This window comes from Saccopteryx leptura, chromosome 5 (assembly GCF_036850995.1).
Source record: "Saccopteryx leptura isolate mSacLep1 chromosome 5, mSacLep1_pri_phased_curated, whole genome shotgun sequence".
Classification (NCBI taxonomy): domain Eukaryota; kingdom Metazoa; phylum Chordata; class Mammalia; order Chiroptera; family Emballonuridae; genus Saccopteryx; species Saccopteryx leptura.
The window spans coordinates 124,723,161-124,737,366 of NC_089507.1; the positions used below are offsets into that span (position 1 = coordinate 124,723,161).

The 14,206-nt window shown below is 41.2% G+C and overlaps 1 protein-coding gene across 1 annotated transcript; it reads right to left on the bottom strand.

The window, feature by feature from the left end:
• Positions 1-10,332: 10,332 nt before the first annotated feature.
• Positions 10,333-13,443, bottom strand: OTUD1 (OTU deubiquitinase 1). The gene has a single exon (XM_066385431.1). The coding sequence runs from the start codon at positions 12,996-12,998 to the stop codon at positions 11,550-11,552; it is 1,449 nt and encodes a 482-aa protein (XP_066241528.1). The 5' UTR covers positions 12,999-13,443; the 3' UTR covers positions 10,333-11,549.
• Positions 13,444-14,206: the final 763 nt, after the last annotated feature.

The window sequence follows — 14,206 nt, forward strand, 5'->3', positions numbered from 1 at the left end:
TGAGACCACGCTCAAGCTGGTGACCTCAAGGTTTTGAACCTGGGTCCTCAGTGTCCCAGTACAGTACTCTATCCATGACATGACCATCTGGTCAGGGAAAATTATGTTTTCTTAACACCAAGAATTTTACTGTAATAGTGAAATTTGAAGCATGAATAATTTTTGTAAGAGTTACAAAATTAAAGCTCAGTTTTCATAGAAAATCAGTATAATTGACACTTTCCTCTGCAAAGCATCTGTAGAAAAGGCATGTAGACAACATAGTCTAACAACAAGCAATAAATATCTGTCACATGGTTTGCCTCTTCCTTCTGTTCCCACACACTATGGGCTCTGATACCAAGTCTAGGCATGACTCTCAAATACGGGGCTTCTGGCAGCCACTATCAATCCACTGAGGAAAACACAAATGCTGTAATCTAACACTTCTATGTTTAAAATAGAGGCCTGATCAACCCATGAATATATAAATAAGTGGAACAAATTGATCTCTCTTCCTTCCTCTCTCTAAAAACAATAAATTTTAAAAAAATCAATCTTATTCTAAAATAAAGAGGCCAGGGTAGTTGTCCCAACACTACCAATAGCTAATGAAACCTTGACTTCTCTCTACCCATTTCATCTTCTTTAAAACAGATAACCTTCATATTTCCTTCCTATACAAAGGTGATGAGGTAAAAATGAGATTCATGAATCTAGAAAGTTAAAAATTGTGACCTCCAAAGGCACATATGAGAAGCAGCTACTATGAGTTGATACTCTCTGCTACTCCTACCACTTCCTCTCTCTTTTTCCTCTCCTTTCTCTAAAATCAATAAATAAAATTTTTATTAAAAAAGATAAAATTTTGGTATTACATAAGCCAATACAAAAATATTAAAATATTTGCATAAAGGGCAAAACTTACTAATAAGTAATGAAACAGTACCAGTCTAGCAATCAATACTGAAAAATAATTTATATCTGAGTAAGCATAAAATAGAAAATCCAGATTAAACCTGAAGGCAAAGCTATAAACCAGGTTGAATGCATATATACCAGCTAGTCCAATGATTTGAAGGTAGTTACAGGTAGTCCCTGGGTCATGATCGAGGCAAGTTCTATAGGTTTGTTCTTCAGTTGAATTTGAATGTAAGTTGGAATACATTTACTTACTAAATGCAATTTAGACAGATGTTTGTCTCGACATAGTATTTATTTTTACCTTTCTGTGCATATAAATGCTTAAACATTTTCTAATACAACCTGAAACAATCTTGGATGATGCAAAAGATGATGGATTTGTTGCAGAGGATGGGACTGCTATTAGAGTCAGTGTTTGATTCAGCTGCTGGAGTTGTTTCTTTTTCTTCTTTTTTTTTTTTTTTTTTTTTTTTTAAGTGAGAAGAGGGGAGATAGACAGACTCCAGCATGCACCCTGACTGGGATCCATCTGGCAACCCCTTACTTGGGCCAATGCTCAAATCAACTAAGCTATTTTTAGCAGCTGAGGCTGATGCACTTGGACCAACTGAACCATCCTCAGGGCTCAGGACGAACTCTTGAACCAACTGAGCTACTGGTTGCGGGAGAGGAAGAGAGAAAGAAGGGGGAGAGGGAAAGGGAGAGAAGCAGGTGGTCACTTCTCTTGCATGCCCTGACCAGAAATTGAACCCGAAACGTCCGTACACTGAGCCAACACTCTATTCTCTGAGCCACTGGCGAGGGCTTCAAGTTTCCTGAAGTAGGCATCAGGGAGGTTTGCACAGAGCTTTTCTTTTTCTCATCATAAATAGCCCTGTAATATCTCAGGCCTTTGGTAACTGTACAGTAAACTTGGGTGAACCTCTCTGTATCAAAATCTTGCTCCTCTAACGTTGCCATTCCTGCTTTTAATGAGATGAAAAGTATCGGCTCTTTTGTAGAAAACTTTTTTGGTTCTGGAGTTTCTAGGTCCCTGTTTTCTTCCCTAAATGCTGTCATCTGCTGCTCTAGTTCCATAAGGTCTTCATTGGTTAGTTCTTTGCCATGGGAGTCAAATAATTCTACGATATCATTTTCAGTTATGTCCAACTGTAGTTGATTACCTATAGCCCTTATGGCACTCTATTCATAAGTATGAGTTGTATGTAAGTCAGATGTTTGTAACTCGGTGACTTACTATATAGCAGTAGTTAACATTTACTGAGTGCTAACTCTATGCCTGATAACTTAGATATTATTTCTAATTTAATCCTTACAACAACCTTGTGAATAAATACAAGTAATTATTTTCATATACAAATGTATATGGTTCACTAACTTATTCAAGGTCATGCTTACAGTAAGTGGCTCAGCTCATATTTGAACTCCAGACAGTGTGACTATAAAAACCTCTCACAAACAAAATAACTTGTTAGCAAGATAGTGTTACAGCCTCCAGTTATTAAAAATCTATTACCATATAGCCTGTGAGTTTATATAGTACTTAGCACAGTACCCACTACTCTCCAGGTAGTCAACATTTGTTGAATATTTACTTCCTATTTCCAAAAAGCATTTTCCTTTCTCTTTCTTATCTGTTCAGCACAGTAGTGTGGCTTGCCCAGGACACCTGCTCTCATAAAGGAAAGTGGAGACACATTCCTTGGCTTCCTTTCTCTAGGGCTTATACAGACACAAGTCTTCTCTTCTGGAAATACATGTCTATAAGGGTACAGACAGGCAGATATTTACATATAGGTATTTGGGTCAGTTATGGCTTTCTTTACATCAATTACTTTTGATTTACTCCTGCTAAAGGTACACTTAGAGAACAGCACTGACTCAACTAGGAGGATCCCTTTTCTTCAACAAGAACTTCAGCAACAATCTCTTAGCGTGAGCTATCATTACAGTTGTGTGCTCTGATTCATTTAAGATGACTGTTATTAACTTTAACTTCAGAGGGTAAGCTTCATCCTTAAGTTCTAAATAAAATCCTTTTTGGTGGACCTTCTATCCCACTATGTACCAATTGTATTTTTCCACCTTTTTAACAGGTGGGGTGAGGTCTAGTCATTTTCTTTTAAAGACTTAGTAAATTAATAAAGATTAGAAAAGATTGCCTCATTTTAAGAAGACCAGACCACATAAAAGTATTCTAAAATAAAACTAAGGAAGACAATTAAAATTGAGAAAATAAAGAGGGGAAGAGCAAAACAAGCAATGCCCTACAGAAGTATGTTGTATAAAACCTAAAAAGCAAGAGTTTTCTATATTTCTCTTTCCAAAGGAAATCTGGGCTGTGTTGAAGGCCAGTTGTCAAGGTATTTCTGATATGCTAAATAGAAAAGCAGCAGCCTTCTCAAATCACAGAAGGCACAGATAAGGAACCCTAATTAAGGTAACTAATAATTCTACTTTTATATCTTTACAATGTGAAACATGTTAATACATACTCACTTTATTCCCAGGTCCTTCAATGTAACTTAAAAAAATTGTTTTTGATTGATTTGAGAGGTTGCGGGAAAGAGAAACATTTATTTGCTGTTCTACTTATTTAGGCATTCATTGGTTGATTCTTATATGTGCCCTGACAAGTGATTGAATCTGCAACCCTGATATATTGGGACGATGCTCTAACCAATTGAGCTACTTGGCCAAAGCCTAATATTGTTAATTTTTAAAAAATATTTTAAACCTAAACCATTTCTAATAAAGATTTGGAAAAGATTGCTATTTTTTAGCCAAAACTCATTAACCCTTCTTCTTGGGAACACTCTGGATGATATTTGCCTATTAGATGAAGCCATGTTGAAGCTAGAAAAATTCCTTGGCAAGTAGAATCGGGATACTGAGACAAGATAATTAAATAAGGCCAATTTGAATAATTCAGACACTTAGTGACTCACAAGACCTTATCTTCCCTAAGCAAGGGCTCTTGAGAGAAAATAGTTTACATCTCTCCCAGAAAATAATAGCTTAAATCACCCTGGTCAGGGAGATAGGTAACTGAGACCCAAGTAGTGTCATTTGTGCCAGCCAAACTCAAGGATGGATGAAGTCAGGGGAGCAAGTACCAAAAATACCCTATTAAAGCCAGACAGACTCAAGATAAAAGTAGAGAAGCTTACCTCTCCAAGTTCCCTATAGGCTAATTTTGATGAATTAACATATTAAAGGACACATCTGGAAAACTAATTAGTATTCTGTTAAGACCCTCCCCTGAGACCTCTAGGATCCCCACCCTCAGAAAAGAGATCAAGCCCCTCAAGACAAAGGACACCAGCTCAGGCTCTCTCTGGAGCATGCCCATGCTGTCTTCCCTCTCAGGTGTGCATCTTTAATTTTCTCCCCAAAATTCTAAGGGTCCCCACAAGACTTGTAACCAGAGGAGTAGCAGGCAGCAGCAGCTCATCCCCTTGAACCTCTCTCAAAAGCCCTTTTTCTCTGATTTTCCAGTGAGCTAAAAGCAGCCCCACCTTGGCTCACTTCTATCACTGTGACATTCACTTCTCAGTGAATTCACGCAGCCCAGTGTGGCTCACTTCTTTCCCACGACAGTTCTAAAAAGCCAAAGCAGCCCCGCCTAGGCTCTCTCCTGTTTCATTGTCCTGAGCTTTCATAAACATACTCAAAATCAACTGGACTTGTGTTGTGAAATCTTTTCTGCATGAATTCAAGAACCCACACTACAGGCCAGCCCAAGGCAGATCCACTTGGGGCCTAGTCCCTTTCCAGTGACAATGTAATAAATTTCTGGCCAGAAGACAGCTGACGTGAAGTACACCACCTCAGGCTATACCCCTTTCCCTTTCTCATCAGCTGGAGCCCAGGCTTGGTGATAACTCAGCCTAGATCCTGCACAATCTCAATGTTCTGGGGTAGACTATGAAGCAGGGCTGCCCTGCCAACATGGGCTGTTCCCTTTGGAACAGCTGAGTGAGAGAGAAAAAAATTTCTGTTTCAACATTTTCACTATTAAAACTGTACTGTCCAACCTTGTAGGGTCCTGTTGCTTTCTAAATCAACAGAGCCATCTCTTTGCAAATTGCCACAATTCTGAGTGGTGCTGTCTTCTGCCAATAGCCATTACTGATAAAAAGAAAAGGTAATAAAAAATGTATCCAAGAACTACCTTATATCAAAAAGTTCAACACACGTCTGAAATCTCTCGTCTTGGAATTCTCTAGAAGCAATTACTGAGGTTTCTGTTTCAGGCTTCTACTGTTTGAGACAAAAGCACTGTTTAGATTTAACGTAAGACACAGAATTGTTTGCCCATACATCTGGCACTTTTCAGCAAGATGGCAAAGCAGTGAAGTGACAGCTAAGAATTTCCTGACCAAATTCTTTCACTTCTTTCATTCCTATTACATCACCAGTTTAGCTCATATTGCACTGGAACAAAAAGTGTGAATGTTTCCTGTCTGTCATTAGAACTGAAAGCCTTGAGTTTATTTTACAAATTGGCTGCACAGTTGTTATATGACACATTGGTATAAATTCCCTTCAGTTACCTATTTTGTAAGACCACCTTGTTGTGCCTTGATAAGCTAAGAAATACAACCACACAGTCCAGTCCTAAAATTATTCAGAGAATTTCTAAGCAGGACATTTGTTTAGATGCAATTATTACTTCGTGCATACATCACTGAGGCTATATCTATGTACTGCCTATCTAGTTGGCCTCAGCACTTGCAAAAATCATTCCAGTTCAAAGTTCAAAGTATAAAATGCTGGGAGAAGGAGGTTCTACTTTAACTGCTTTAAAATATAAAATGCACATAGCCCACTGGAATTTTTTTCAAATGGCCATTGTCTACTTAACAACATATTAATGTAGGGTGTCTACTAGCTCAACTCAACCATTCTAATCAGTATGAGGGGGGAAATACTTTACTTCTGTGGAAAAGGAAAGCCAGGATGAGGAAGATTAACTTGTTTACCTAATATAGACATAATACACATTCATTAAAGAAGTACTAGGGAGAAGAAATTTTAAAAAGCAGAATATTTCTACTGGACTTATCTATATGCACTGTAATTTGGAGACTTCCATGAAAGCTCAATATTTGAATTACCTGATAGTGGGCACATTTTGGTGGAACAGAATACTAAACACAAAACTGCATAAGCAAAAGGAACACAATGGTAGGCAGGTACATATTAGAGGGTTACATATGGCAGGGAGGAAGCAACACTTCAACTAGACAATGACAAATCAACTCCAATTCTGACATTGTTTTAATATGCCTGTGCCCACATTCAGAGGTCCCTTAATCAAACAAATTCAACATTTCCACGGTGCAAAAAAAAAAAAAAAGACAAAGGTGAAGATGAAGGCTAAAAAGCTCTCAGTGTGACCAAAAACTAAAGCTGAAGCATATTACTCATAGCAGAGCATCATAGAAACACATTTCTGACAAACATGGCTGTTGGTATCTCTAATTCAACATAGGAATTCATAATGCAAATTAGGGCTAGAAAGTGACAATGATGAGAAAACCAGAATGTGAGGGAGAAATAGAAAAAGTATGAAACACCAAAATAAAAGTCCTAGCACTGAGGTCCTTTAAACTACAAAGGGACTGTCACATCTCAGCAGTCTGCTAAAGCTTCAAGGCCCTATACCCAAATTATCATGAGAGCCCTAAATTATTAAGGGAAGATTAAATTATATTATTTTACAAAAGCAAGTAAGTGTACCATATAGACTTGTCTTAAATAATTTTATCAAAGTTATTTTGTTTTGTATTTTATACATAAATGGACTTGTGAGAAACCAGACTAGGTAAGGTTTTACTACCAATAATCTGATGATATTAACTAACTCTCTGACCTTTATTCATAGAATAATTGTCATTGACCTAATTTACAGTAAAGGAAATACACTGATTTTTCCCCCAATAGATGTTTTCTTATTCATGCTACTTGCCTAACCCCATTGACCAACCATGTAAACATGCAGCCAGTACTATTAAAAACAATAGTCCTAATACACACTTGAAATCTATCCAACATTTTCTTCCCAAACAGGTTACAGAAAGGTAACATGGCTAAACTAGAAATTGAGTAGAACAGACTTAGGATGGGTGTAACTCCTAAAGCAAGTCAGAGAAAGTCCCTCTGGACAGGCAATACCTTCAAAACCACTCTAGATTAATGCAAGTACTATTTCTAAATAAATTAATGCAGGTAATATTTCTAAATAAATTAATGCAAGTACTATTTCTAAATAAATTTTCTTGGTTCAGTCCTTAAGATGTTTAGAAGATGACACAAAGATAAAATCAATAAATTTGCATTTTGGTTTCAAAACTTAGTTTTCCTTTATAGAATTCATACTTTAATGTCTTTTTATAACATTATTTCAGTTTAAAGTGCACAGAATTTCTGTTATAATTCCCAGTAATCGTATAGTCGTCACTTTTATTTAATTTTACATTCACCAATTAAGTATTTTCCAAAGCTCTTACTTTCATTTAATTCATTCCTTCACTCAACAAATATTTTTACTGAGCATCACCTCCATTGGGTACTGGATTGGAACCCAGGGAGTCAACAGGGAACATAACAAATCCTGTCTATTGAGCTTGGTTTATTTGAGGAATGAAACAAATATCATTTAGCTTCTCTAATAGAATTACCTGTTGTCATTCTAATTATTATGTTCCCAAGCATACTGTTTCCATCAATTAACCAATTAACTAAGCCTCTCTGAGATAGTTATCCACATTCTAAGCATGTCCAAAAAAATAAGGTCAGGACTTACGGTACTTTATGTGACAAATAACTCTGTTAAACGTGAACATGTGGGTCAGAGGCGACTGGCGGTTGGTGCGGGGTTTTGTGTGCGTTGGTCAGAGCACTCTATGTGGGCGGACTAGGCGTTCCTTAGCAGGTCAAAATGCAGATCTTTGTGAAGACCTTGACCGGCAAGACCATCACCCTGGAGGTGGAGCCCAGTGACACCATTGAGAACGTGAAGGCCAAGATCCAGGATAAGGAAGGCATCTCCCCTGACCAGCAGAGGCTCATCTATGCAGGCAAGCAGCTGGAAGATGGCCGCACTCTTTCTGATTACAACATCCAGAAAGAGTCCACCCTGCACCTGGTTCTGTCTGGGGGGTGGTTGTTAATTCTTCAGTTTTGCTTTCATAGTGCCCAGTGATGGCATTACTATGCATTCTAGCTATTTGCCCCAATTTAAGTTTAGAAATCACCATTTCAATAATAGCTAAACCTGTTGAAAATGTTAATAAGTTTCATTGCATGGTAAAAAAATAGAAAAAAAGTGAACATGTCACACATTTAAAGTACATACACTGCTGAATTTATTCAGTACTTTTACCTACCTATCAAATTTTCATATGTCCAAAGGTTTAAAATCTATTTTTCTTCGTTACTGCTTTTCCCCCATATGAACACCATGGTTAAAATTTTAGTTTACTTTTCTCATCTTTTAGGAAAAAGAGGAAAAACACATAAAATTTAAAAAGTATTGGTATTTCTCAAGATCATTTTTTTTTCTCAAGATCAATTTTTCAAAAATTATGAAGGGAACATTGCAAGAGAAATATTTACTCAAGCTGAGGCTAATTCTGATGTTCAAGGGATCTTAAGGTATTTCCTCTTCTCTATAAAATGTGGCCTCTGATAAAAGGCTTTGTGCCTAATGAAAATTTTGCCATACCAAGCATATGAACTATAAGTAGAGAAAAATCTAAATATCACGTGTGTATGTCTACTTAACAATTAGTGATTTACTTCTCAGTCCAAATATACTAAAATGAGTGTATTTTATCTTTGAGGAAAAATACTTGAGCAGAAAATGAACAAAAGGTTCAAGAAATTAGGTTTTTCAAAATGTTGGAAGTACTATGCCATTTTAGCTTTTAAATGAACAGTAAAAAAAATCCTAATTGTTCTTTGTATCAGTTTTAATCTATGTACCACTTTAACAAAAATTTCAATTTATCAGTATGATTTTCATAATAATTAATTTGAAAATACAACAGTTGAGTTTACTTATAGATTTTATGCTCCCCAATATATATGGAGGAGTAAACTAAAGAAACTTGAGCTCACAGCAGCCACTGTTTCCTCCAGCTTTGAGCCTCTTGGCTGCTCTATACAAGTAGCTGGAGGAATGAAATGTTAATAAGTCTGTTAGCTAAAATTAAATGAGTTAACCATATTTCCATCTCTTTGACTGCTCAAGTCCTCAGTAATCCAAGACTGCTACTGCTACCATATAAAACCAGTATAGCAGCAAAGAATAAATATTAAGTCTAAGTGAATGATACATACAACATATACTCTCCAAAAACTAAGCTATAGAAAGAGGATGAGAAAGACAAACTTTTTAGGCAAAACAACTAAAAGAACATACTGCCACATTGATACAATTTTAGGACCCATTTAATTTTAATTGAAAACATCACCTTAAGAATCTAAATCAAGGACTTAGAATCTTAATTCCAAAATGAATAAGAACAAAAGAACCTACATAAAACATTAATGGGCTTATAGAATGCTCTTTAGGACCTTATTCCTAATTAGTCAGTGTCTTTGTGTGTGTGTGTACATTTTAAGCTTCCTCATATTTTATCCAACTCTAAATAAAATGAAGAAAAATGTTAAGAACCATAATTAGCCAGGTGATTTATATAAAATAATTTTTCTTACCAAGTAACAGATAATTAGTGAAATCATGAAGTAAACTTTATCCTCTCTAAAAAACAGAGATGCATGAACAGTTAACATTTAAACCTTTGCCAAATTATCTTTCCTTGACAATCAATGGCATCCTTCCAAAAAGGTGGTAACGCAATGAACTGAAGTTCTATTCAATTGTCTATAACCATGACACCTAAACAATCAACTGCAAAGTAAAAATTCCAAACTGTTCTCACTCTGCAATAAATAACATACCCAAGATTATGTATACAGGTGCACTTCTCAACTAAATCTGATAATATATCTTAAATTGATAGATTACCATGGTCTCAAAATGCCAAACTAAATAAAAGTATAGGGAACTGCTTTACTTACTCCTTAAAACATTAAAACCTATGCCAAGAGTGAATGGAACACAAACTATAATTAAACACTGTGCTGATTAACAATACTTACAATTCTGCTTATTAGTCAATTGGTATATCTAGTTTGATAGAAATTACTTAGAAATAATGAGAGCAATTTAAGTTACTCTACCTTTAAATTATCTGTTCAACTTATTCTTTGAAATTATTGCTTATTTTGTCTTGTTCCTGTTAGAACTAAGAAAACCTCTCATATATGTGACATCTTTATACATAAAAATAAAATATACAGATGCAAGGTTCCTACAGATATTTTATAATTTAAAAACCACTTTAGCCAAACATGTAAGTAAAACTATACATTTTATTCATTCATTCCATCAGCTGAGGATTACTCTATTGTACAAATACAGTATTGTACAAAAAAAATCACAAATGTTACAAAATAAAAACGTACAAACTGCATTACTTAATAAATATGACTAAAAGTGGAAATGAGATAGATTTTAGGTTGGGATCATTGTTTGATCCAGCAAACCATACAAGCTCTGTGTATAGACATTTTTATTTTACATAATTTAGGGCAGTCCCATTTTGCCTTTTGAAAAAATTTAAAAGGAATAGGATAATAAGACAATATTTCCTGCTATAAAATAACTAAAGGTTGGTTCGAGTCATCCATCCTCTTACTTTTCAAATCTCAGTTGAATCCAAAAGCTATATAAAGCAGGAAACATACCTTATCACAAAGGTTTACATCGTGTAAAAATTCTCTTATAACAAAATGACAAGTATAAATAAAAACAATTGAGAGCACCAATCTACTCTAAACGTCACCCAGAATACTGAATAATCATTCTGCCATCAGCAAATATCAGACTTTCATTCAAGTAAGAGCTGGCACTATCCCTTAAAAACAAAAACAATCTTTTCACAATCTCTCCTTACCTATTTCTCTTTAAAAGGTTGATCGTTACTAGAAAAATAATGATTTCTAAAACAAATGTTTCATCAAAATGGAATGGGCCAATTATCTGATAACATGAATGTATCAATCTCTATTTGAAATATCTAAGAATTGTAAAATTCAAATTCAACAACATAAAATAACTACTAAATCACAAACTCTGTTCAAATAAGCTTCATATAAAGCACTTCTCTGGGTTTATGCTGCAAAGCTGTCAAAATGGGACACATCATAGATAGTTACACCAATTTTTTGTAAATTTAGTGCAAAAATACATTTTTATAGAAAATAGATTACCAGGAATGAACAAATATACACAATAAAAAATCAGCTTGCAAATTAAGTAGTGCTAACTTTATACAGCAAATTATAAATAGCAGTAGGATCATCCAAAGCTATCATAAAACGTCATTTAGGTGCCCAGCAACCTTCAGCTCTGAGGAGAAAACATTCAAAGTTAAGAAAATGTTAAGGCATTACACCTACAGTAATCTACTAGAAAGTTTAAAAGTGCTATTACCCTGATTAGAGTTCATATAATTCTCCAAACACAAATTATGTATGCACTTTTCCCAGGGTGTAGGTTTTCAGACACTTCAAGAGCATGCATTTTGTTCAATATACATTTTGGAGAGGGATATGGCCATGGATTTGGCAAGTTCTTCATCGCGTTTTCTTTGCACTTGAGTCTGTTTGCACCAATTGTCATACTCTGGGTTAGGATAGGAGTGATCAAACACCGCATCATAATGTCCATTACTGAGCCAACTGAGCCAAATACTAGGCCTGAGGGAATCCTCCGGGCCCAAGTAGTGAATCATAGTAGACACCGTGGGGCTCTCCAACCTCCCTCCAGTAGTTAAGTGTATGTTCACATTCAGCATCTGCCCCATGGCCAGCAACTCCGGGTAGCCGGCCCATGCCCCGTCCTGAGCGGCAGCGATGATGAACTCCCCGACGTCGCCCTCAATCAGGGGGCTAAAGTGGTCGAGATGGTCGGCGATGTAGTGCACCGTCTGTTCCCTCAGTTCCTGGTGCAGGCTCTGGTCCCCGTACACCGTCTTGCTGACCGCTCGGTAGAGGCAGTTGCCGTCGGGAATGATGTGGAATCGGTACTTATTCCTCTGGCGAAGGTACTTGTCCTGCCTCTCCACCTCCGCCAGGTACAGGGCCAGTTTCTCGTCTCTGGCCTCCGACCTGGAGCTGACAGGCGCCTCGGCAGCGCCGCTGCTCTGGGCGGCCTCGCCGCCCCGGATCCCGGGGGCTTCGGCCTCCAGGCCGGGCCGCCGCGCCTCGTCCCTGCTGGGGGGGCCGCTGCGGTCGCTGGCCCTCTCCCAGCCCCGGAGGCTCCTCTCTGCCAGGTGCTCTTCGGCCCACGGGCCGGGGCTGGGCTCGGGGCTCCCCGGGGGCGGCGCGGGAGCCCGGTGCTTGGCGGCGGCCAGGGCCTGGCGGTGCTCGCTCAGTCGGAAGTTTCGGTCGGGGCCCTCCCGGGCCGAGTCCAGGCTCGCGGGCTCGGGGCAGTCGGGCCGCAGCAGCTCCTCCAGGAGCCAGGCCGAGGAGCCCCGGCGCGGAGGGAGCGGGGCGCCGGGCGCGGGGGCCAGCAGGAGGCAGCGGCTGCGCTGGGCGGCGGGCGCCGCGGCGCCGGGCTCCGGCCCGTGCCCGTGCAGCAGGAGCCGGTCGGCGCCCAAGGCCCGCACGGTGATCTGCGCCGTGGACGTGTAGTGCGGCGGCAGCGGTGGTTTGCAGGACCCGCCGGGCGGGCCGGCGGCGGCGGCCGAGGAGGGCGCGGCAGCTCCGGACACCATCTCGAAGCAGGAGGAGAAGGCGGGCATCTTGGCTGCGGAGGCGGAGGCGGCTTCCCGGGGCTCGGCGGCCGCGGCGGGCTGGCACTCGCCGGTCTCGAAATCCGGCGCGCCGGCGGCGGCTGGCGGGGGCTGCACCGAGACCTTGAAGGGCGCGGCGGAGGGCGGGGGCGCGGCGGCGGCGGCCGTGGGTCCCGGCCCCCCGGCTGGGTAGTGGGTGCAGACGCTGCTGTAGAGCTGCATGTCCCTGCCCGCCGCTCGGCCCCTTATAGGCGCGGCGAGCCCCGGCGAGGGAGACACACCCTCCGGGCCTGGGGGCGGGGGCCGGTCGAGCGCGATGACCCCGGGCCCCTAGAATAGAAATGACCCAAGGGCCGCCGGCTGCCCGCCCGCGTGTGGAGAGCCGCAAATAGCGTCCGGGTCCCCGCCAAATTCCTGCTGCGCCACAGCGCGCGGTGGGGGCGGGGAGGGGACGCGCGCTCGACCCTTACCGGTGCGCTCGGCCCGCAGACTCGGGCGCCGCGCCCGCCGCCTCTGCTCCGGCCGCGGCCCGCTCTGGACTCTAGGAGGAAGCCGCCCACCCCGCTGGCGTGCGTCCCGCCTGGAAAGAGCGATGCAGGGCGCACGGCGAGGCTGGGAGGCGGGGCCGCGCTTGTTTACCTCCGGCCGCGCGGCCCCGTCACGTGGGCCTGCTGGAATGTGCGGCTCTACCGGACGCCCATTCAACTGCGCGCGCTCGCCCCGCCCCCCCAGACTCAGCCCCGCCCTCTCCGGTGGACGACACGGGCGTGGACCGTGGGGCGCGGCCTGGGCCAGGCGGGAGATCGTGGAGGCTCCGGCGCCTGCGCAGTCAAGGAATATCTGGCCGTATCCCACGTGGTTCCTGCAGCCGCTTCTCAGCCACAGGTGTTCGCGCCGCCTCTGAGCGGGGATTCAGGGAATTGTGCGGGGTGGGCTCTGCTGGGAGCTGCTAGGACGCTTTGAAACCATGCCTTAGAAAGGAAGGATCCTGGGCTACGTGTTGGGAGCCGAGCGCTGCCTTGAAACCTGCACGACCCACTGTAAGGCCAGGAGCAGCCATCGTGGCCATTCACATGCAGGTTCCCATTGGATTTGGGCAGACGATAAAGAAATGGCGGAGTCAGAGGACGGGGGGCCATCCTATTTATTGGTGTCTCACCAAGACAGGCAAACCACAAAAGAAGACAAGGGAAAAGCAGAAAACCAGCTCTTCCCATGAAGGGCAAGGGATCAGGGAAGCCCCTGCAATTGTGATAGCAGGAACTGTGTGTCCAAGCTCCTGGTCTGTCCCACTTTATAGTGTAGAAAACCAAAATCCCTTAATCCAATATACAAACAAGGAAGTCTCCGATACAAAGTCACCCATCCAAGGCATAATTGGATTCCTCATGAGAGTGCACCACCCAGATAATACAATCATTCAAGGGTGT